This window comes from Pteropus medius, unplaced genomic scaffold, assembly GCF_902729225.1.
Source record: "Pteropus medius unplaced genomic scaffold, Ma_sr-lr_union100, whole genome shotgun sequence".
Classification (NCBI taxonomy): Eukaryota; Metazoa; Chordata; class Mammalia; order Chiroptera; family Pteropodidae; genus Pteropus; species Pteropus medius.
Window position 1 is genome coordinate 44,187,095 of NW_024340849.1, and position 23,951 is coordinate 44,211,045.

General features: G+C 36.7%; 1 protein-coding gene across 7 annotated transcripts in view; it reads right to left on the minus strand.

Annotated features, from left to right (window-relative positions):
• Nucleotides 1-1,349: 1,349 nt before the first annotated feature.
• The window catches only part of EPB41L3 (erythrocyte membrane protein band 4.1 like 3), a 213,412-nt gene continuing 190,810 nt past the window's right edge, over nucleotides 1,350-23,951 (minus strand). For 4 of the 7 annotated variants that reach the window (XM_039845753.1, XM_039845743.1, XM_039845723.1 and 1 more), the window contains exons 13-20: nucleotides 19,532-19,585; nucleotides 16,144-16,335; nucleotides 6,217-6,600; nucleotides 5,285-5,416; nucleotides 4,692-4,790; nucleotides 4,025-4,105; nucleotides 3,638-3,754; nucleotides 1,350-2,496 (exon numbers count right to left, since the gene is read on the minus strand). In XM_039845753.1, the coding sequence (XP_039701687.1) occupies nucleotides 3,644-3,754; nucleotides 4,025-4,105; nucleotides 4,692-4,790; nucleotides 5,285-5,416; nucleotides 6,217-6,600; nucleotides 16,144-16,335; nucleotides 19,532-19,585 (1,053 nt within the window). In that variant the 3' untranslated portion in view covers nucleotides 1,350-2,496; nucleotides 3,638-3,643. Of the gene's footprint in view, nucleotides 2,497-3,482; nucleotides 3,520-3,637; nucleotides 3,755-4,024; nucleotides 4,106-4,691; nucleotides 4,791-5,284; nucleotides 5,417-6,216; nucleotides 6,601-7,211; nucleotides 7,335-7,843; nucleotides 8,564-9,553; nucleotides 9,653-10,032; nucleotides 10,108-16,143; nucleotides 16,336-16,785; nucleotides 16,852-17,037; nucleotides 17,074-19,531; nucleotides 19,586-23,951 lie in introns of all 7 variants that reach the window. The other 3 variants (XM_039845760.1, XM_039845713.1, XM_039845733.1) reach the window with 3 other exon arrangements.

A 23,951-nucleotide genomic window follows, 5' to 3' on the forward strand; every position in this document is an offset into this window, starting at 1 on the left:
ATTCTTAGAGTCTCCCTCTCCATTGGTGGCATTGAAGAAGCAAGCTGCCGAGGGCCCTACAACCGCAAGAAAATACATTCTGCAAACAGCCAGGGAGAGCTTGGAAGAGGTCCTCCCCCAGTTCAGTGTCCAGGTGAGATCCAAGCCCCAGCCGACACTTCAGTTGCAGTCTTACAGAGGACACAGTGAAACCATACTTGGTCACCTGACCTGCAAAAACTGTGTGATAATAAATGTGTGTGGTTTAAAACCACTAATTTTGTAGTTATTTGCTATACAGCAATAAAAAGCAGCTGTAGATTTTGGTACTAGAAGTGGGGCACTGCTGTCACAAATACCCAAATACATGGGAGTAGTTTTGGCCCTCCCACATAACTGTGATTGGAAGCTGGAAAAATTCTGAGGAGCATAACAGAGAAGAAAAAGAAAGCTGAAAGTGTACAACTTCCTTGATAATGTATAATTTTATAAAAATAAATGAGCAATTACTGCTGAGAACAGAGAAACACGAAAATATTAATTTGGTTTGAAACAGTAAACATGGGTATAACTTGATAAACACAAACTAAGCAGATCAGGCGCAGGTATCCTTGGGAGGCCACTTAATCATTTTCCTATCAATAAAGTGTTAATTTTTCTCAACACATTTTTGATTGGCTTCAAACATAATTAAAATGATGCTTCAGTTCCTAAAATGAATACTTAATATCCACAGTAAGGTCAACTTGATAACATCTTCAGAGATAAGAGATAAGAATTTGACTCCCTCAATAAGACTAAGATATGTGGTCAAATATAACAATTTTCTGAAAAAAAAATTTTTTAATTGAGTTAAAAAAATCAGAAAGATATGTAAAGCATGACATGATAGGAAATGCCATGTACATTTAGGTGTTAGGCTGGCAGCTGGTAATAGTAAGTCTTATTCTCGGTCCCTAGCATGTGAGGAGTCTGATATGGAGCTTTGGGAACATGCTGCATGGGTCTTCATAGCATATGCACCAGGAAATCTGCTCAGTTCTGGAGCTGATGTGTGTGAGAGATTTGGTAGATTAAAAGTACCCAGAAACACTCTATTCTTATTAAAAAATCAGAACTTTGAAAATTAGATGCTGTGATAACCATTTGTTACTTTTTAAGGCCTCTGTAGGCAACCAAACATTTATATATATGTAATTTGTTCCCCATCTCCGATGCCTTAAAGAGTCCACACACTGTATACCATATATATACTTTCTGGTCTGTAAGAAGGCAGGTTATCTCTACAATACAGATGAATAAGGCTTTTGATATAAAGCAAATGTTACCTCTGGGATAAACATAAAATACTGAAATTATTACACAGAGAATTAGTTTTAAATGCATTTACCATTTTTATTTTGCTATGCAGAAACATTCATTCACCATGGGCTGTGTGATGCAGTAGACAGTGTAGTGAAGAATATATCTTTTTTGAAGGCTATTTATAACTAAACACTAAATCGTTTAATTACATTGGAAATTCTGTACAGTTTAAGGCTTGGCTCTGAACTAGGTTGTAAATATGGACCAGATTTGGAAATAAAATACTTTCAAGTAAAATAAGAAAAATCAATTTCAAAATATAAGGAAGAAGAAACAAAGAAGAAAACAATAGATACTCAACAGTTTTTTTCTGGAGTGAAATCTCATAATATTGTAAACTAACAAAAATACAGATTTCCTTCCCAAAATAATGACAATTTACATATTTAGGACCTGTTAGGGAACTTTGGGAAGCTTTCCAGATTGAACGCGGACCAAAGCGGACAACAAGGAAGAAATCACATTAATATGCTAAGATCAGTGCTACCTTATAATGAATTAAATTAGATACACAAAGCAGGATTGTAAGCATTAAATATTTCCAGAGGATCAGAGAGTCATTACTGTTTATAGATGAGGAGTAATAAAACCAGATGAAACAAGTACAAGATTCAAGTTGTTTACTGAATAAACTCGGTTATTGGCACATCTAATCTGGGATAAACCTGACACACTGGACCTAGACAGCTTCTAGCATTTTAGGGTAATCTTCATTTATCTGTAAACAAAAGATCTGTCACCTAAGAAATTGCAGGGGTTTTTCGGATTTTTTTTTTTTTAGACTTTAATAATTAATAAACTATGAAAGGCATGGAGTGTTTATGTGTTACATGAAATTACGGTTTATATTGTTGGTTATGAACGTGCAGGTATAGCTGAAAACTTAGACACTTTGTGAAAATTAAAAATGCTGCTCTTTTGTAATTTTATCGTTGCTTCATGCAATATCAGTTTAGTGATGCTGATTCGGATTGCTTTATTATGGGAAGATCTCTCTGCCAGTGTCTTTACTATTGGTCAAGGTCAGTTCTTCTGGTTTGAAAATTTCCACTGGCAGATACAAGTCAGTTGGGTTAGAAGAGGGAACTCCATATAGGCTCTGGTTTTCCAAATGGTTTGCATGACTGTATTCCTGTGCAGGCTAAGTTATTCCTGTAGAAAAGAGATTTGATCAGTTACTCATTTAAAAACATCTGAGTTTTCCTCAGATCAAGGTCACCAAAAAAGTATCTTGCAGGTTATTCACTGCACTTTTTGACAAGATACTGTAATATACCACTTTAAGTCACTGGTATGTTTTGTCTTAAATAACTATAACATCACTCAAGTGGCTGAAGCTCACTGGAGAAAATAAATTTTGCCATCTTCTAAATTACCTTATTAATTTGAATATGGTGACTGGTTTCTTAAACCAATGTTAGAGAACTAATTTCTTTCATTCATACATGTAAAGTGTTAAGAGACATCACACAGACAGACAAGTGTGCAAATAGCTCATTGGTTGCATTTAGCATTCAAAGCCCCTTGGGGATGTTCAGGCCATGAGTTCTTGCATGGCAGGTTAGTATGCGTGACAAGTCTGTACAAACAGAGAAGATGCTGTCTGTTCATGATGTTGCCCAAACAGCAGCTGGAAAGGCATGCGCTTCCTGAAGGAAAGTGGGGCCATGAGACTGCAATTTTGCCTCCTCCTGAGACACAACACTACACTAGGAAAAAAACTGACCCAAAGAATACGGAAAATATAAGACATCCAAAATGAAAGGGAGTGCACAGGTTTCAATTAAAAAATAAAAAGCAAAACATAAGCATAAACAAGCTATAACCAAATACAGTTGATGAGAAAGCTTATAATGGAATGTTGCCATCAAAAGGAGAAAATTTTATTGCCCTGGTATGTGGAATACACAAATTGCACCTTTCAGAATGAAACTGCCTTCGTTTGATTAGGCCACATGACAAATAGAATCAAATTCGACCTTTCGAATTTGGTCAATGAAAAGAGTGCAGGGCATGGATTAAAAGGGAATGCCAGTGACACCATGCAAGCAAAGCCTCTGCTTTTCCTTTATCCTCTAACTGGCAGTGTATGCAAAAGTCCACAGGATGTAATCTCCAAATCTGAAACAAACCAGTACCTCCCCAACCAATTCTTCATCCTCTTGGTAACCAGCCCTGCAAATTCCGGTGAGAGAAAAAAGGAAAGGGTGGAGTCAGGTGAAGTATGAGAGGAAAGCATCCCATGCCACATGCCAGCCGAGGCCAAGCCTGGAGAATCAGCATCACCTCTTACCTGGGATCAATCCTCTCCATCTTCCGGTGTGATCTCTGTCTCTTTATGGACCACTACTTTGGTCACTGACATGTCAGGGTGCTGCTCTTTGGCCTCTTTAATTGCCTGAGCCAGCGCCTATCCCCAGGAAATCACAGAAGGGCAAAGACAAAAAGGAGGTGGAACATGCATGATCAGTAGCAAGGTGGAGACTTATGAGCTAGATCTAGATTCACAATTTACAAATGAGGTACAACGATTGAAAAAGAAATTGTACATTGTATACTGAAAAGTTAATTCAGAAAACTGTTTAGATTACATGCTGGACTAGAAAGATAGCACTGGGAAAAGTAGGGCCAACGAGAGTTTGCCTCTCTGGCAGAGTATGCACCGTCTCGCACACCCTACCTGGTCATGGTCAATGTCCGCATCACCCGTGATTACTATTCGCTTCTCAATTCTCGTCTCTGAAATGCCTCCTTTCACAGTCTGAAGGAACACGCAAGCATTATGAGTTTGCCCAGTTGGAGGAACAATCATTGTTCAATGGGGAAAATGAGAGAAAATGCTGACGGTTTTCAGTAACATCGTTCTTTTTTTCCTCTAATTTTTCAATTACAGTTGACATACAATATTATATTAGTTTCAGTTGTATAAGACAGTGATTAGACATTTACATAATTTATGAACTTATTGCCCCAATAAGTCTAGTATCCATCTGATACCATACATAGTTATTTCAATATCATTCATTCTTTAAGAATTGAAACAGAATTCTGTGGGTTATTTTAAATCGCTTATTTCAGAGGCGAGGCTAGAATAGAGACCTTTGGATTTGGCTAGCCAATATTTCTGGAACATACATGTCAAGCATTACAGTTAAGTGTTAAGCAAAGGGTATCAGAATGTATATTCCTAAGCAGAAACTAGCGCATGAGGATAAATGCATCATAAATATAGTAGTTGTGAAAGCTCTGATGCAGCTATCCTGTCATCCTGATAGTCACATAACTATTTGTTATGCAGCCCAACCTGGAAGAAGGCCTTACTTTTTATCAGTTCTCGTTCCACTTACTTTGGTGATGTGGGTGGTGGTCGTGGTACTGGTGGTCTCAGATGTGATTGTCTGTGCACTCATTAGCACGCCTGGCTCCAAATCAGCACCAGGATCAACCTAAGCAAGCAAAGGAATAGACACCTCACTCAAATATTTACATCATCTCTTCAGATGTTTGCTATGTTAGTTTAGTTCATTATAATGATTTAGTTATTTCCCATAATCACCGTGCTATTCAGTCAGCATCTGGGAGCTACTGCCATAAGACTGAATCAAACATAGCCAGAGTTAACCATCACTAATAACACTGGGACTTGAGAAATGTCAGCAGTGGCTGATGGAGCTAATATTTTTCCTATATCTATCGCTAGGGAAATAGGTTTTTGAGCCTTTTTCTACCTTTTGAGATATATGAAGACTGGCTTAAACTATTTGCTACTACACAGTCAGAAATAAAATTATAATTATTGCATCACTCTTGACAGAGACAGTCTGGCTGCTGGATCCTCTGAGTCTCACAAATTAAAAATCACGTAGTTATAGTTAAATGCGCTAAGCCACTAACGGGGTAAAACAAAGTGCCAGGGCTCTGGTCTTTGCGATGATCTTACCTGTGATGATTCATACGTTATGGTTTTGGTTTCTGTGTGAACGACTGGCAATTCCTTGGTAGAAATTTCTAGTTTTACTCCTCCTGGTGAAACACTGCCAAAACTGATGGTTTCTGTCTTCACAGTAGATGACTGTACCGGTGGGAAGTAGGTAGAGCGGCTATTAGAGTTTGCAAAAACACAGTTTTGCTTTATTTCCTCCCCACTTGGTGTATATATAACAGCACAGGTTAGTATGAAATAAATGCTTACATAGTCTGTGAGGGGTAAGTTGGGGAGTGAGGCACACAACAGATACATGTCCAGTGGCCTCCCAGAATTCCACAGTGTTTTTAAATGGAATGTTCCAAGCAAAGGAAAACTTTTTGAAGGAAATAAACTATTTTTACATCTCCCCTTCTCTATCTCATAAACGAATCTTAACAGGTTAAAAATCATTTATTTAATAACTTCTTACAAAGAAGAAACAAGTAATAAGAAATGAACCTTTCCCAATCCCAAATACTTCAAGAATCTCAATAAAAGAGAATAAAGAATAAAGTTCTGGCATTTGGTACCTGTACAAGCATGGTTTTTGGTTCTTCTGGATAAGTACACTGATCAGAAATAAATTTATCAAATTTTCTAATATCTTGGCCGGACATGCATTGCCCAGGTTTACTGCCAATTACAATAATTACAATGAGAGTAGAAACCACTTCCTGGAGCTATACATTATTAAGAATCATCATATATGTTTGCATGTGACCCAAAAGATGGAAACCAGCATGGAGACCCAGAATTGCCATGCAAGATGGAAATAAGAGGAAAACAAACTGCACTTGGAAAAAGTAGAAAATTAAACTTAGCTCTATCTTTATATTTAACTAAATTTTGAGAACTCATATATCTGCTTAATGTAGTGCTAAAAGTAATATTAACTACTTAGTTACCTCAAAATGAGGTTTTTGTTCCAAAATTTCAGAAACGTGGATTGCTACACTTTGCTCCTCCTCTGGCTCATGAGAAGCAGTGGCCATTTCTTCCTGTTCGAGTACAGCTTTATCGGCCACCTCTCCTTTTTCCTCTTTAGACCCGTCCGTCAGAGCAGAGCCCTCCTTCCCTTTAACGCTAGAAGCATCAGCAGATGCTGCCTGTGCTGCAGCATCCACATCGTCTCCAGCAATGTAAGAAGCATCCCCACTTGCATGCACACTCATCACATGTCTTTCTTCCACCAACACAGTTTCCTGCACAACCTTCTCAGTGCTAAGTGGCTGGGAGTGTTGGGTTGTTTCGGTGTCTGTTACGCTGGACCCAGTCTTGGTTTCTGTTTTCTGTGTGGGAAAAGATTGTGGAGTCAGTGTGAATTTCCATAAACCAAAGGTCAAAAAACAGAAAAAAAAAAAACCAATAAAACCTCACAAAAGATGTCACTCACCAGGATGCCTAAAGCCAGTGCCATGGGCATATAACCAGAAACACTTACAGAAAACATAAATTAGCTTTCATTCTTCCCACCAGAATCTTTGATGTTTTCTCTCTGCTGCTATGAGATATCCGCAAAAAAACAAATGAACAACCCCCGCCCCCCACAAAAACCAGAATGCAGTATAAAATGCAATTAAAAACAAAACAAAACAAAAGCACATTCATATTGGCTTTGGCTGCTTTCTTAGACCTAATAGGTGACATGAGATACTTTAAAAAATTAAATGCTATTAAAATTTCTCAGATTGCCTTTTGAATATCTGAAGTATGTTCTTGTAATGGAACTAAAGGCATATGACAGATATGCCAAGCAGACACAAAGAAAAAGAACTGAAGGCACCTTTGAGGTATTTAAGGCAAAGCGCGCGCACGCGCACAGACGCACACAAGGCATCGAGCAATAAATAAAAGCTAATAGGCAGAGTCAGGAACATCAAGGATGGAATCGAAAGGCCACCTGAACCCAGCTTTGAGAAGAAGAAGTAACCCCTCCTATGAATTCTGTTGGTTTTTTCGCAGACTCTAATAAACTGAAGATTTCAGAGCCATCCATGAGCTTTTCACCAGAAGGCTGCTTAGTCTGAGTGAACAAAGAAATGGAGAGTCAAGCACAGAAACAGTACATACGCAGGCGCATACACATTCACAGCTGGTTAGACAAAATTGTAGGCAGAGGAGAGAGGGAGGAAGGATAAAGGAATCTACTATACAGACTTTGTAAACTGAAAAGAATGAGAAATAAAATAGCAAATTGAGGTGACCATGAGCTCTGGTTTGGTAAAAGCGGAGAGAGTTAATTAGGATTAGGGCAGTGCTCGTTTAAGCGGATCATTTTTTCCCTTCATTGCAAGCCACAGCCGCACTATCACATCTTGGGAACGGGGGAGCTGGAAATAAAACAAAGTGTTTCAATGCTCGCCGGACTGCGGTATTAATTTAACCATGAAAAAAATTAAAAAGCTCGGGTTGGCTGCTCTGAACATAAAGCCAAACAGCGAGAGAAACGGAAAGGTTCAGGGTGGAAGGGCGCTGCCTCAAAACGCCATGCTGGAATCTGAAACGGCGGCCCAAATGAAAGGCACTGGTTACCACGACTCGAGACGCGGGCGACTCGGAAAGGTAATGAGCAGTAGCGATGGTGAAGGCAGGTTCCTGGGAGTACCTCCACTCAGACAGACTCTTCCTTCTGGGCCCAAAGAGCCCCACTTTTAAGGCCTCACCCTCCGGGGCTTGCTCGGTTTTGCTGAACCGCACGCTCTCCAGGCCTGTGTGCAGAGCCGCGTCCCTCCCCAGTATCTGCGCCTTCTTGAGGTCTTCCTCTTCAGGACTCTGGCGCCGGGACTCGGCTTCCTTGATGGGAGCCAGGGACTCTGACAATCTCCGCTTTGGAGTATGGACTTCGGGTCCTCTCTTGGATTTCTCATCAGCGATGGCCTCCAGGACCTCATACTCTGTCATGACAGGGATGATCTTCACAGACTCCATTTTCTGAAGCGCTTCAAGGGTGGAGGGTTGCACTCCCTTCTCCCCCTCTTTGGCTTTTCCAGTCATAGTAACGATTTTTCCGGACACAGTATCATAGGATTTTCCTAAGGTGTATATTTTCTGTTTGCTTTCTTCTTTCAATTGCATTTCTTGGGCCAAGTCATCAAAGCCCTGCATTTCCATGGCACTAAATCTTAACACGTCGGCGGGGATGTCACCAGCTTTACTGCTCACAGTCACCACTTTGTAAGTCACAATCTTTCTCGAATCACCATCAACTACCTCAGTAGGTATTTTGTCTACAATAACCCAATCCTCTGTGCCCTATATTTGAAATATAAAAGCTAAATTAGAAATTCTGATGGTATTTCATTTCTAAAATAAGAATCCTTTAAGAAAATCAGGGCGAGAGCTACATTGAGGTCTGTGATGTGATGGCACAGGCTAGTGTTATTATCTAATAATTATGGCTGCAATCTCTTCTCATCTGAAATTCATAAACTCAAACTTTCAATTTGGAATATGGCCTGCAAGTAGAGCTGCAATTTCAGATTTCTTTAAATAGAAACATACTTTGCTGGTAAATTTTGCAAGAAATATATTTGATCTCACGCTAAATGTCTGATTATTTCGTATTTCAAGATTAAATAACATTATTGAAGCATCTGTACAACTTATTTCGTTTTACTTGTGTTGACACAAAAATATAGTTTTCCACATTAAATGCATTACTTTTAACAGTTCATATCTGTTATTCTCACAAAGGACTTGCCAGCATTCCACAAATTTCTACGAACACTATTTTCCATGTTCGTAAATTATACTTCCTTATATAGGAGATCAAATCCACTATTGCACTTATTAGCCAATAAATATTGAGTGTGTCTGCATTGAAGACATTGTAATGAAATATTTCTCACTGTTGGGACATTGTTGGAGCCTCTTACAAACGGGCTATAGTGGTTGATAAAGTGTTCCAACTTTATTTACAATCAAAGTTCATCATCTCAGTACTTTCTTTGCCACTTTCCTTGGTGTTAGTTCCAATAGAACAGAAGAAATGATAGGAAACTTTTGCATTTGGGAAGCCTAATAGGATGTCACCAGTAGTTGACCAGTCTAATAGGTTACAGAGAAAAGAGAAGTCAAACCAGATGAGCGCCTTGGTTTACATTTTAAACTGATATGTTTTCTACTTTCATTTTTATCATTATCTGAACACTTGAATCTAGAAATATGTGTGCCTTAAGAAAAAAGATTGTAGATTCATCTACGTGTTGGTGCTGGATTAAATGAAATGAATTGAAAAATGACCTCTAGGGTTGATGGGGCAGTTTTCTGGAAAATGATTTGTTGAGAGGTAACCACAGAGCCTGCAGAGTCTCCTTCGCGCATTTTCTTTATCGCACTTGGCTAGTGGGAAAACCAATACAAGTTCAGAACTTTCAAAATCCAAATTAGTATCATCTAAATTAGCATCACTCTATGGGTAAAACAGACAGTAAAAAGTCCAAACATTATTATTAGAAAGTATAATCATAATGCTTCGATGACCACACATAGATATAACCACCGAGGAGCAAAAGCCATAAAGAAATGATGGCCAACTGATAACTACAATAGTAAGAAAATTCCTTTTTCCCATCCCCAGAATCTAAGCGAAAATGATATACCTACCTTAGTTTTAAACAAGGTTAATTTTAAAAGGAAAACAAAAACTAAAGATATTTTAATGAAACTGAAATCTGAAGAGCAATTCCCTCTTGGAAAATTCTTTTATGTTTCTTTTTTACCTGAGACTCAAGGAATGGAGAGCTTCCTTGCTGCAAAAATATAACTTTTTCAGAAATCTCTCTTTCTTCTTTGGTCTGTTTGAATAAAGGGGGTTGGGTTGGAGAAGAGGAAGTAGACAGTTTCCAAAAAGGCAAGTTAGGATGAGAGTTCTTTCACTGTGCTATACATATAATAGTCATTCATTTTTTTTTCTGAAGAAGTAAATTATTGTTTATTAATTTGAAAAATGGTCTGAAACCACCTCAAAGTTGAATGGCTATTTCCAAAAAGTAACATGATTTTCTGAAACTCGGGTTTGTATGACTCGAACATTTTTAATTTCTACAAACACAGAATATGAAAGAGCAGTATAGTGTCTTAATATTGAACAGTGTCTATGTCAGTCTTTTGCAGCACCATAAAAGTGAATATTAAAAGAAAATGCTAAGATTTTTTTTTAAAATTAAGGTAGGAATAAATCCTCATTTCTATTTCTGACAAATACTTGGTTGTATTCTCCATTTAAGTGTTGCTTAATAAAGAAAGAAATACACACGGATCACTGCATTAGCTACTAAATTGAATAAACTCAGTTATGCTTAGACTAAGTCTTTATTGCTCCACAAATAAACATAAAATATACTCAAGGTTATAGCTTTATATGAACTTTTATAACATGAATAATTTTAAAAAGTCAGTTTCAAAATATCTTAGTGAAAAACTAAGTATTTCAAATCATGCTTATCTTTAACATACAAAATTAAGAAACATTAAGGTAAATATGTTAGAATTAGTTTTTTTCCTTCTATATACTTTTTTCTCGTTGGTATTAAACTGGCATAATTTGAGTGAGCCTGTCTCCATGCACAGTGTACAGACCCACAGATGGAAAGGATACTGTGGAAGAGGAAGCTAAAAAATATTAACGGAAGGTTCAAAGTTTCTAGAAGAATGGAGCTTTTAAAATAAATTCTATAGTTGTTAACAATATAACTTTATGAGATCTATTTAAAATTCCTGTGTGTCTATAAATTTGTCAGTACCACATTTAATTCTTTGCCTACAAGAGGTTATAAAGGAGCATCTGGAATATTCTTCTGAGGAACCTACTGACAGATTTTGATAGCGTCATTTTCATATGTCCTTTAAGACATATGAACAAATTAAGACATTTTCAAAAGAAAAAAAAAATCCCTGTTCTGCCCCAATTTGGAGAAAGGTATTGGAAGAGACAAAATCTACCACGTAGAATCATTAAATGTGAATTTTTGTTTTACTTTCAATCACAGCCTCTTTTTCAAACAGGAGTAAGAAACAAGAAAGAAGGGTCAAAATTATAGGTACTTTTCAGAATACCACTGCTAGGCTTTTTAATTATAATCACTTTTTCCTAAGATGAAAGCTTAAAAGAACAATAACAGCAGGAAAACGGTGGTTTTCAGCACATCCTGTCACCTGACATCACTTAATTTCACAAAGGTCTGTGTCTGTAACTAAACATGTCAATATTGTCTGCATTCAGAACTGGGTATGTCCAGTAATGGTAAAGAGCAACTAATGGGATCGATTTTAGAATTAAATTATATATATGGTCAATCCAATCCAGTTAGTTCAGCTAAAGAGAAGGGAAGAGGTACTGATAAAGAAAAGTTGATAATTGAAACATTTACTTATATAATGGGTTAGAACACAGTCAGATGTATATCCCAACCATTTTGTTTACTAACTTAAACATTCACCTCTATATCATAATTGGGAAACAAGGTCCTACGCTGGCTTTCAAAATTCAGAGGTGTACTTGCTCTTTGGGGAATTAAGGGTTTCCATATAGCGGTGCCACTCATTTCTGCTTGGGCTAAGGGTTCTCAAACTGGGTTGTGCATTAGAATTATGCGAAGAGATTTTAAATAATAGTGATGCATGGGGTACGACGCAGACTACTTAAATCAGATTCTGATGTAGAACCCAGACATCAGTATTTTAAAAATTTCTCATAGATAATTTTAATATGCACTTAGAGTTGCACCCCAAGGCCAGGACAGAAAATCACAGAAGTCAGATTCAGAGAATGGAGATAATTCTCCCTATCCATAAAAAGATGATCTTTCATGAATGCATTATTTTGTCCAATTTGAAGACCATCTAAGACCTGAATAGCAAAAGTAGAGTTGGACCAGAAAGCAGACAAATGCAAAAATAGAATCGATTCTAGTTATTTATGGTAGTTATATTCATAAAGTCACTGTGAACAACGAATTAGTGAATACTGAACCACTGTCCTCTAGGGGAATACAGGGTTAGGTTCCCGTGAGCCTCTGGTCATAATATTTTCATCAACTGGTCAATATATAACTTTGTCTTATGTTTCTGCTAAAAAAGCTTTTATTTAACATATATTATTGCTCCACTTACATTGAACTCACAACCAACAGCACTCTAACTTATTCCTGAATGACACTTTAACTAACACACCTGGTTTCCCACACAGCACATCACAGCCTTCTCCTGCTTAGCGGCACGTCAGTAGTATGCCTTGGGGCCATTTTAAATAGAAAAATCACCAACAAAAAACACAAAAAAGCAAAAATGTGGCACTGAATAGGCTGTGAAAAGGACACCTGTTTACAGTATGAGAGCTGAAACAAGAGAGCAGAACACTGTTCATCCTCAGCTGGGAATGTGGACAATGAGCCACTTGAAGTTTTCACAACTCCGCGCCTGTCTGTGAATGACTGAAAGTACTGTTAATACTGATTTTAGAGCTACAATAATTTTAGCAAGTAGGTAAATCTGCAAATATGAAATCCATGAATAAGGAGGATTGACTGTGCTAAGCTTATATGCCTATAAAACTAGGTATGTTAACAAAAACAACAATACTGGCACTGCACAAGTGCCAACGGGAACTGCATTTTGGTTGGGTTTTGGAAACTTACTATTCAAGTAACCACAAGGGAACATACCTCTAATGTGGACTGGGCCCAGGTACATCACAAAAGGCTGTGATGGGAAATATTTCTGCACAGAAGATGTACCTGCAATCCTTCACATACTATACATCTACCCTTCCTATGTCTGCTGGCCCCTGTATGTGAGTTTATTTTCAAAAGTTAATGAGGATTTGATATTATTTATTGCTTGGGGTCATCCTTGCTGTTTGTCTGCTATTATCTCAAATAATTGAAACTTGAAACCATTTGCAATAAAATTCCCATTTTATAGTAAATATACATAATATTCTTAGAGTATCATCACCATTACTAGCTCATTATTTACATTTATAATTCCTAATTTTCTTCTAATTGTTCATAAATCAGTAGCTTTTGATAGAAATAGATTTACTTAGGAGTCAATCACCATAGAAAAAACATGGTCACAATAAAAATCAGAGGGCATTAGATTTTTTTTCCCACAACTTTTAAAATTTTTATTTTATTATTAGTTTCAAGTATATAGTAGATTGATTATATACTTGAAATCAATATGTCACCAAAAAAATTTATATGTCATCAAAAAAATCCAACTAGACTTGGGGCCACTGAATCGAAGTTTCTTCACCCTCTGATACAAACAGTATTACTTTATTTGGGACATCACTTTTAAAAATTAAATTACATATTTCCTTTTAAAAATAATTGGACTTCTTTCTAAACCAGTCAATTACTGTTTACTTAAAGTGGAACATGATAAATAAGAGGATGATATCAGATTAAGAATTTACTCACAAAAATACCTCCCCTCCAAAATAAAAACCTTTTGGTTATGTTTGTAAACAAATATGATTTGTATATGCCTAGCTGGGACGATAAAACTCTCTTCTGTGCGTTTCATAAAACAAATAAAAAAACAGACAAATTGGCAAGAATTTAGAGCACAAGAATTTTCTGGGTTGTTCGTGGGACTTTCTCCAGGGCCCTCAAATGGTCTATAAATTTGGGTGTCATTAAGAGTCCTGGGCAATGGTCCAAAGAGTCCCCTAGGTCACTCTCCCCTGCCCTAATGTCGAGGGAAGTGAGCAGAGCACTGACCACTCCAAAGGGCCTTCTCTTTCTCTAGGGCTTGAAGCTTTTCAGAGCTACATCTTTGACAACCAGGGTTAATTAATTAGCCTTGTTTTTAAGAAGTTCTTTACATCTAGTCAAGTTCTTTCTACAACTTCCTCTTTTTGCGATGGTAGTGGAGCACTGAGGTACGGCCTCGGCATAACAACTTAGCAGACACTTGAAAGCAGTTACTAAGCCAGTTATTGGTCTTCTCCAGTCTAAATAACCAAACTGCTTTACTCTTCTGTAAGGATGGACATGTTTCCATCCTTTATCATTAAAAAACAAAAACAACAAGTACAACAACAACAAAAAACCCCTTTCTTGTGTGTACTGCAATTTCTCTGCACTAAACACAAAAAAGGCAGTAACATCCGAGGAAAGTACAGTAAGTTCAAAGTATCACCTTTTTAAGCTATTAATGTTCTTTGGGTTCATTACTGTCATTCTCTAAGAATCAGAGGATTTAATAAATAAAAAATACTTTTTTTAACAAGTCTAATAGAGTAGACTTCTAAAGTCCCTGTTTATCAGTACCAAACTTTAACTTCTCTAAGCTATCACCTAAACTTCTATTCAAAGTGGCTACCACCTATCATTTCCCTTATTAACAGACTGGGAAGAGAGGACTGGCTTTTTTGGTTTGTATAATTTTTGGTGGCTATTTATTTCGTGTTTTTGTAACTTAGTCTAGTATCTGCCATCTTCAGAACCAAAATGATCTTTATTTCCAACAGAGATAGTTGACATAGGGTAAGCCAAACTTGACCAATTACAATGACATTTTTTATGATCATAACTAACAAGTGGTACTCTTAATACAGGGACTACAATATTTAAATCAATCTGAATGTGAAATTTTTGACTCTTACAGCTCCATCTGAATGAAATTGGTATTTAATGGTACGAGAGTACTTTGGTAATAGTACTTTTCATTTATTCTGCATAAAAGGACACTTTTTTCTAAGTAATTTGAATGGATATATAACTTTGTCACTTTTTAGCTGAGATTGGAATTGTCAAGAACATAATGATTGTGGTCACTTTCGATAAATAGCTTTCAAAGGAAGTTTAGAAAATAACCAAAATAAGTGTAATTACTTTCTTCTCTTCACTACAAGGATCTAAGCATTTCATGTATACTACTGTTTAAAGATTTTTTTTCTCATAAAGGCCTAAGTTTTAATTTTCTTTTGTTTCTGCTTCCTGGACAAATATCTCACAATAAAGCAGTCTTGATAAGAAATTAATCAATACGATGCTAGAAACATGCAGTTTTAAAATACTGCTTCTTTCGAAAGACAGATAATGCAAGATGATGTCTAAGGTTCAAGAAGAGATTAACACCATTGCCATTTGTGGGTCCCAAACAATGGGAACCTCGAAGTATTCAATCCAGCTAAATCCTGTAAATTACTCTGACAGTAATTTACAAAGAACTTTCCTATATGAAAGCTTTTTATTTAAAAAGATACTCTGACCTCATTTTCCCCTATTGAAAATCAAATAAAATTGGTTATAAATCAGTTAAAATAATCGGTTATATGTATAAGAAATCAGTTATAAATAAAAATACTAATTATACCAATAAAAGTCTGATATAGTATTCCCAGAATAAAATATGTCCTGAAATGCTATCAACTTCAGATCACTATTTAGTAAAACATTAGCCGACCTCGTAGGCCTCATCTTGCAATTGATAAGAAACATTTAGTGTTTTTAGGGCATTTCTTAATGTAGCAGAAGCATGTGCAGAAAAGTATCAGTTCATTAAGATAGTATATATCAATTTCTCCCAGCTGTGAAATCTAGGTTTATGGTTAGAATAAGCCAATGGACACTACAGGTCCCTGTGGCATGTTCACTCCAAGCACCATTTGATGTGACTGACTCACTCCTTAGCCACCTAATCATTTTACTTTGCAGTTTTTCTTTAGCGCACTGAGCATGTCAGCTCAGGTTACACATTGACAAGTAGTGAGATTCTCTACCCAGAAGCTTGCCAATTCCTTTCCCCAGTTGCAGCCCCTATAGAGAAGTGAGGCTAGTGAACAGAAGACAATTGCAACCCACAGCCTGAATACTGACCTCTTCAGGTACAAGCGGTTCAATCATGGGCGCATCCTCCTGCCTGGCTGCTAGTCGCACTGGGGAGGTAGAAAGCCTCTTTTCCCATTCGTTCATGATGGCAGTGTCTGTGGAGGTTTCTAAAAAGGTTCTTTTCAGCTCACTAATATTGGTTTGATGTTTCATCAGGTCGTCTTGAGTTTTATCTAGTTCCTATATTCAGAACATAAAGAATCCAACAGTCAGTGTTTTATACTTATTTTCCCTTTTGAGCTCTTTTTTTTTTTTTTAAAAAAAAGTAATGTCAATTTCATTACTGATCACGGCTCATGACACTACAACAAACACTCTGGTGAAAATGTGATATTTCCAAGGAAGAAAGAGGAAAAAAAAATCTAGTTCACGCAAGCATAAAAATCAAGAGTTTTAAAGATAAACTGTAAAGTGTGTAATTCACATGTAAATTCACATGTAACAGACAGAATTAAAATAAATACACACACAGGAAAAGAAAGAGGAAGAAAATCAGAGTAAAGTGAGAAGTCATCCCCACTTATTCATAGGTGAGAGCACACAGTTCATGCATCATGATATGAGCCCCCAGGTATACCACAAAAAGAAATCAACACACACAAACATGCACTGGTATATACCAATACCAACCTCTAACATAAGATTACTATGTTTGACATACACATTTTCACCCTTTATTCGCTTAATCAGACTATTCTGAAAAAGTGGAGAAGAAAGGGAAAGGTAAGGGACGTGGTAGTCACGGGAACAAATGTCATCCTCTACACTGCACCAACAACATGGTAACCAGCTATGGAGCATGCTGGAAGATTTGAACACCATAGAGGAACAATGACTTATCACACACTAGGTTTTACTATTGTTTTATTTTTAGTTTTCTACCTGTGCCTTGAGCTCTGCATCTTCTTCCTGGTCCGACTGCCAGCAACAAGAAAGAGTGGGAAATAAAGTCTTACCATGCAAGTGACTCTTAAGACTGAAGAAGTATGGCCTATACAAACTTCCTCAAAGGGGGACTAGTTTGCTCTTGCATATAAATGCCGTTTCATTCTTAAACACAAACCACAACATTCTCACACACAAATTATGAAACAATAAGGATATAGGAGCAAAAGAGTCCCTGCTCAGTGAATCTTTCCCACTTTATCCTGGAGAATTCCAAGTGTGATGAGTGCAGACATGTGCTTGGGAGGTGATAGCAAGGGCTTGGCGAGCTGTCCTTAGTAAACACTAGAAATGTTTCAGGAAGTGTGAGGAGCCCCATTGAAATTAAAATTCATAAGAATGTTTATGATTTCCCAATAGCGAGACCTCCCTTGTAATGTATGAATCTTCACAATAATCCTATGAGGTTAGCTATTATTATCCCTGATTTGTAGACCAGAGAACTAAAGCTCAAAGAATTTAACACAGAGGTTCCCATACTTAAAAATTTCTTGGAATGTGGAACTTCTTGAACTCCATACACTTAAGCAATTTAGGAAGGGAGAAGGCAGATATGGAGCAAGTAAGGAAATTAAAAAAAAAAATCAACTACCATCAACATTAACCTCATTTTTAAAAAATGCAGACAGGATAATTTTTGAGGTTTTAAAAATTACAATGAATTCATCTAAAAGCCACTTTGTTATCTTTACTTTTCGAATTTTAAGGACCCGTCTAATCCTTGGACTGCTATCTGAGTACCAAAAACTAGGTAGCTAAGCCAAGCCACATGTGCATGCGGTCGTAAAGCTGCGTTTCTTCCCTAAGGCACTGTGACCCAGGACCTCTGTTTTATGGCCCTGTGCTGCAGAGGAGGCCCAGAGTAAAATTACAGGCGAGGAGAGGAGATGCCTGAGCAAGTGGCCATAAACAAATCAGTCTCTCTGGGTCTCAGTTTCCTTATCTGCCAAAGGGGACAAGACTGTCTACCCGGAATGCCTCACTCTGAACTACTGTTATTCTGGCTCCTGAAATAAAATAAAGGAAACTGTTTACCAAGTGTTAGTGAGCACACAGGTAACTAACTCTAACACCATGTTAGCAATAGGGTATTTCATAAGTGTAAGGTGAGTTCACAGCTCTTCATTTTATTTTTAAGCCTCACAACCTACTATGTTACATGTACTTGTTTGCATGCCTCAAATGTTATACAACAAAACTTTAAATTGCCATATAAACTTAAAGTATTATTAGAGTATTTTTCATTTATAGCACTTAGAATTACAATGAAATTTAGTAAATGCGTTAACATGTAGCTACATGTAACTAATAATTCTTATAAAATCAAGATGTAATTTGTTATATTGTGGCATAGAAAATTAACTTTTAATAAATTTACATATGATTGCTTAAAGGAATCTGAAAAATAGTTTTACAATATTATTTTTAACTTAAAAAATTATGATTTTGACTGAACCCTGGCATTTCCAAAGGCAGAAACCTAAAACTCCATTTTGAAATGTTTTTCTGAAGATATTTTCAATATTTTTAGTTCTTTCTAAATACCCAACTAGAAAATATTGTTATTATTATGTAAAAAACAAGTGTAAGTAAAAATTATCACTAAGTTAAAAAACAAATATTGCCAGCATTTTAGGAAATAAATATATTGACTTTCATTACTATAGATAAATATTGTTTTAACAGAAATTTTAATTAGTTATTGGTAGAGAAGATCTGAAAAACAATATAAGCCACACATGTACACACATATTTAATGTACCCTAGATTTAATAGAGGATACATAATAGCATAGTCTCTCTCCTATCACTCTTCCATATGATCACATTTTTTCAATAAAGTACTAACAGTTATTTGTTAATTTTTCTTCCTTAGAGAATTCAATTTTTTGAGTGACTTATACTATATCCAACCTACAAAAATAAGTTAAGAGAAGTCTTACTATTTTAACAAGTATTATTTGACCATTTGGGAGCTAAATAAATATCTGTATCTAATCAATAAGCTAATTAAATTAGTTATGATGCTCCTCTCCACTCATCGCAGCTTGCATACAAAAACTGCCTCTCATTTGGGATAGGTGAACACTTTTTTTAAAAAAGTATCAGTTTAGCCAAATACGATCCTAAAATTGACAGTCAACATCTCCTGGGAACTCATTAGGAATGCAAATTCTCCATTCCCACCCCAGACATTCTTCTGAAGAGAACAGGAAGATGGGGCCCTCCAGAAGATTCTGATGAAGGCCAGAGTTTGAGAACCCCTGTTCTAGGCAATAGAATATATTTAATTCGCACTGTTAAAATTAGAATTTATCTCCACTTTAAAAGCTAATAAGCAAAGTTCTTCAATATAGAGTCCCCCGCCACTCCTACACACACACAGCATTTTCATTAGGTAACTACTAGCCACCCTCAGTTATTATACCAACCTCAGTGGCGGTGGTCTCTCCATCAGCAGCAGTATCCGTGCGCTCGCTGTCAGTCTATTGATCACAGATGTGATCAGGTTCCAGGAGGAAGGCAGAAATAGAAAACAAACCCATTTGGTTAAATAGGTTATGGCATGGGCCAAATAGCTCATTCTTTTTTTCTGTGGTCTGAATCATACTACCTTCCCACAAGAATGCAGGTTCAAGCAAAAGCAAAAGAAAGGCCAGAGCTAAGTTTCATCAGCAGAGCCACTCAGAGGAAGACCAGAGGCGCACACAGCCTGCGGGAACCACAGGAACTGCATTAGCCGAGCTGACCCGTCTGGTTTCATGTCTCGGGAAAACCAATTTGTCTTTCTTTCCCCCCCTTTTAACTAAGACCCTGGAAGATCTTCTAAAAATGTTTAATGCAAAAAAAAAAAAAATCAATGTTTATATATGTTTCTTATTCTAGTAATAGTTCACACATTTGAAAGGTAAATTAAAATGTAAATTTAAATAAAAAGCTACTATAACAGTCACTGGACTTTCAGCCCCTCATTTATAACATTTTGATCATTTACATTCATTTATGACCATCAGGCTGTCTGCATTACCTATTAATTATAAAAAGCACATGCCAGTGACTCACAGGCATATGTTTTATATATGAAAAATGTAACTCAATTTTCAAGTAGCATTGCTAACTATTTTTTAAGACTATATAATGTGTTCATTTTGCCCCACCCTCCAATATGAAGAGGTACATCAAAGTATATATTTAAGCATCTTGTTCCAAAAGAAACCCATTCAAATGAAGCAAATAATAACTATTTAAAAAAAGAGAGAAAGAGAGAGACATCTACTTAGAAACAAATAAAACAAAGCACAGCATTTGACAGAGTCTAGGTGTTCAGGGGAGAATTATAATAGTAATTTCAGGACTGGTTTTTAATGTATTTCAAAGGTTTATGATTTAAAACAAAAAATATTTTCTCTGGAGGAGAGTAGAGCCATAGCCACGGAAATTGGGACATCTAAATACTCATATGATATTAACTGACTTTCCTTCCACAAATATCAACTAAGCATTATTAAAATTCTCTTGAGCAAGACGTGTGATTAATATTTAGAAAACAAACATCAAAACCAGGGGCTCTAAGATTGTGAATCTGCCTCTTAAAATGATCTCTCACGCCCCAAAACAAGAAATGTCAAGAAGGGAAGAGTAGGGCAGTGTTGTTTATGTTCACGTAACTCTGGCTAGGTTGATTTCCTGGCATTATCCCAAACTTTCATTTTATATATTCCTAAAAGCAAAGGGGTTGGAATTCATGCAATGGTGTGCCTGGGGTCACTATTTTGGCAAATTGCTACCATGTCTATCTGGAAAATAATTTTCAGTAGGTTGGAAAAGAAAGGCCAGTCTGAATTAAGAAGAGACAGGATATTGTTCAAATGTCCAGAATAACTCAATATCTTAGGCTTTCAAGAACAAATAAGAATGACTGTGCTCAGTGTGCTAACTAGTCGTGTTAAAGATTTCAAAAGTTCTTGAAAGCATTTCTCCTCCTATACAGATTATTTCTCTATGGCTTTAAAATTTACATCGGTAATTTTCCAAGCATCTTAGTTTTAGATTACAGTTGTAGTGAAGAATGAGGAGTCTGATGTCAAAATGACATGAGCTCAAATCTTTGCTACAAATTTGTGACACACTGGGCTTGTTTTGTATTTTAATCCCAATTTCCTCCAGGTAAAGTGGGGAAAATAGCCCTAACCAATGAGGTAATGGATACTAAATGCTTTATACAATGTCTGACACACACAGAGCTAAAAATAACTCTGATAATTGTAATATACTGATAGTAATATGTTACATAATTATAACTACTCATTTTTCCTACCACACAAATAGCTTAGGCCCTATCTAAACTCCTTCAAATTCCTACTTAGCATCTAGTCAGTCAGACATTCAAAAACATAGTTCCTGGTCAATAAATAGTTAATAAATAGGGTAGTAAAGGCTGAATAAAGCAGCTTGGACAGCAATTGTCATTTATATAATATGACTAAACAAAACTGGAAAATGTATAGCACATCATTAATTATCACGTAATACTATGTTAACACAATTTAAAATGTTAAAATCAAGTTATCAAGTTTTTCCTCCAAATGTGAATCCATCTTTTTTTTTTTTGCATCATAAAAATTCCTCAGAAATTCACATATAATTACATTCTATGGTATGGTGAACTAAATTCATCTCACAGGTAATTTGATATTCTGCCCCTTCTTATTTGACCATTCTGAAAGTACAAAAGAAAAAATATCATTGGTCAACAGCTCTATAGTTGGAACTGATTAAGCCTTTCTACATTGGGGTTCACTCCTGAGAAAGGCTGAAACTCATTAAGCCACCACAATATGTGAAAAATGTAAGCGGTGATGATAAAATATTTAAAAAGAATTATGGTTATTAATGCTTTTGCAAAACCAAAGTCACAGAGCTGATCTGTATGTTATGAAGTCGTCCAGTTTAGCTGCCAAAGTGCTTGAGGCCAAGAGAATGAAACAGGCCATGTAAACAAATGACTATATTTTTTTAACTGAATGACCTACATATGAGTTCTCTAGCTCAGCCTGAACTAGAGTGCACAGTTCTTAACACTTGGCGTTAAGAGATGACATTGAACAGATGGCCAAATATGGAGGCTTGTGTCAGGAGAGCTGCCATGGCTGACCGAGGCTACAGCGGACAGCTGAGAAGGCTGCCATGACCAGAGCTGGTTCACGGTCCGAGAGGTTTGCAATAACAAGGAGAGTCATGTACTGGGAAGCTCCAGTCCCGTGGTCACTGGCTTGCAATGAGTACTGCTGTGATTTGTTTTGCCAATGTAATGCAGACATGCCCAAGTTTAACATTAATTCTCATGCACTGATTACAAGATGTATACCCTGGATTAGGCACAAGATCTGTGTGGTTTGCTACACATACATTCAGTTATTTAGAATTCAGAAAAGCAAAAAATGGCAATCTTTTTGCATTGTTATCTTGATGACTTAACTCCACTGCTAATGGAAAAATATAGGTCCAGGTTAGAAACAAGCTATTATTATAAATAGCCTTTGTAGATAAGATTGTGTTCTTAACTGTCGTATGTTCTAGCCCTACATTATTTAATAATGTTGCCACTGTGAGGAATAGTGCTATTAAAGCCTAAGATTTAAACTAGTTTTCTCTTAAAATATTTTATGTATATAGAAAATATTTTAAGAGAAAACTAGTTTACTATATATATATATATATATATACACTAAGTCATATATGACTCAAGATCCTGGAAAAGGGCTCTTCTGCAATATCAAATTGAAAAGCTTTAACTTTTATTTGAAACATCTGCAAAACCATTCCCATTTTTTTCCTTTGGCTGCAAAGAAATGGTTATAATACCACTAAATGTACTTACACACTTGCAATACTATGTACTCACAGGTGCAGCTCACATGATTTCTAGTTAAGCATAGAACTGAAAAGACTTTCTTTCCTTTTAATAGTGTCACTTTGACTTTGTAAGTTTTTTTTTTGTTTTTTTGTTTTTTTTAAATGCTAGGAGTACTGGGCTTGTCTCCTGCCACAAAACCCTGTGGGAACAGAAGAGCTGGAGTAGCATGGGAGAGATGTGGTCAGCAGGGTAGGTGATAGCCAGGAGCCTCTGTTGGCAGCTTCTGTGCTTTTTCCCTGTGCTCTATTTAAAGTCTGTCAAAGGAAAACTGCTGGGCTGTTTACACAGCTATGGAGTGGTGGGACAGGAGAGCAACTAAGAGGAAAAACTGCTGAATAAAACGTCAACTCACCCAGTGTCTCAGAGGAGGAGACATACAGGTGGCATGCCTTCACAGACGGAGGCTGAAGGCTTAAGTCCTTTCCCCACTAAACACCTGCCCAGCTGAGAGCCACAAAGGTGTATCCAACTTCCCTGGCCTTTCCAAACTGTTCAAATGTGTGTGGGTTTTTGGCTCATGATGGATTTGAGAGAATCCATCCAATGTATGCATTGGCATAGCTAGTATTGATGAAATTTCAGCCCATATTTACAATGTATAGAAACCTTAAGTGAGTCTTTTCCTGACTGTGTTTGAAAACTGGTATCATTTCTATGGCAGTTCTTTCTGATCCTCTTTCTGGCCCTACCAATGACTGATGTCATGCAAGTATTTTAAACTGCTTAAACCTAACACACCCGTGGGATCTGGCTCACCTCTGTGAGTAATGACGACAGTCTGGCAGTAACAGAAGGCAGGAGTAGGGACGTTTCAGGATCCCCAGGGAGAAGGGGCATCTACAATTTTGTAAAGCTACAAAATGACACCCCTCCCCCTCATGGCAGTGTTCTCTCCCACCTCACCTCAAGTAGCATTTATCTATCATGATATCAGG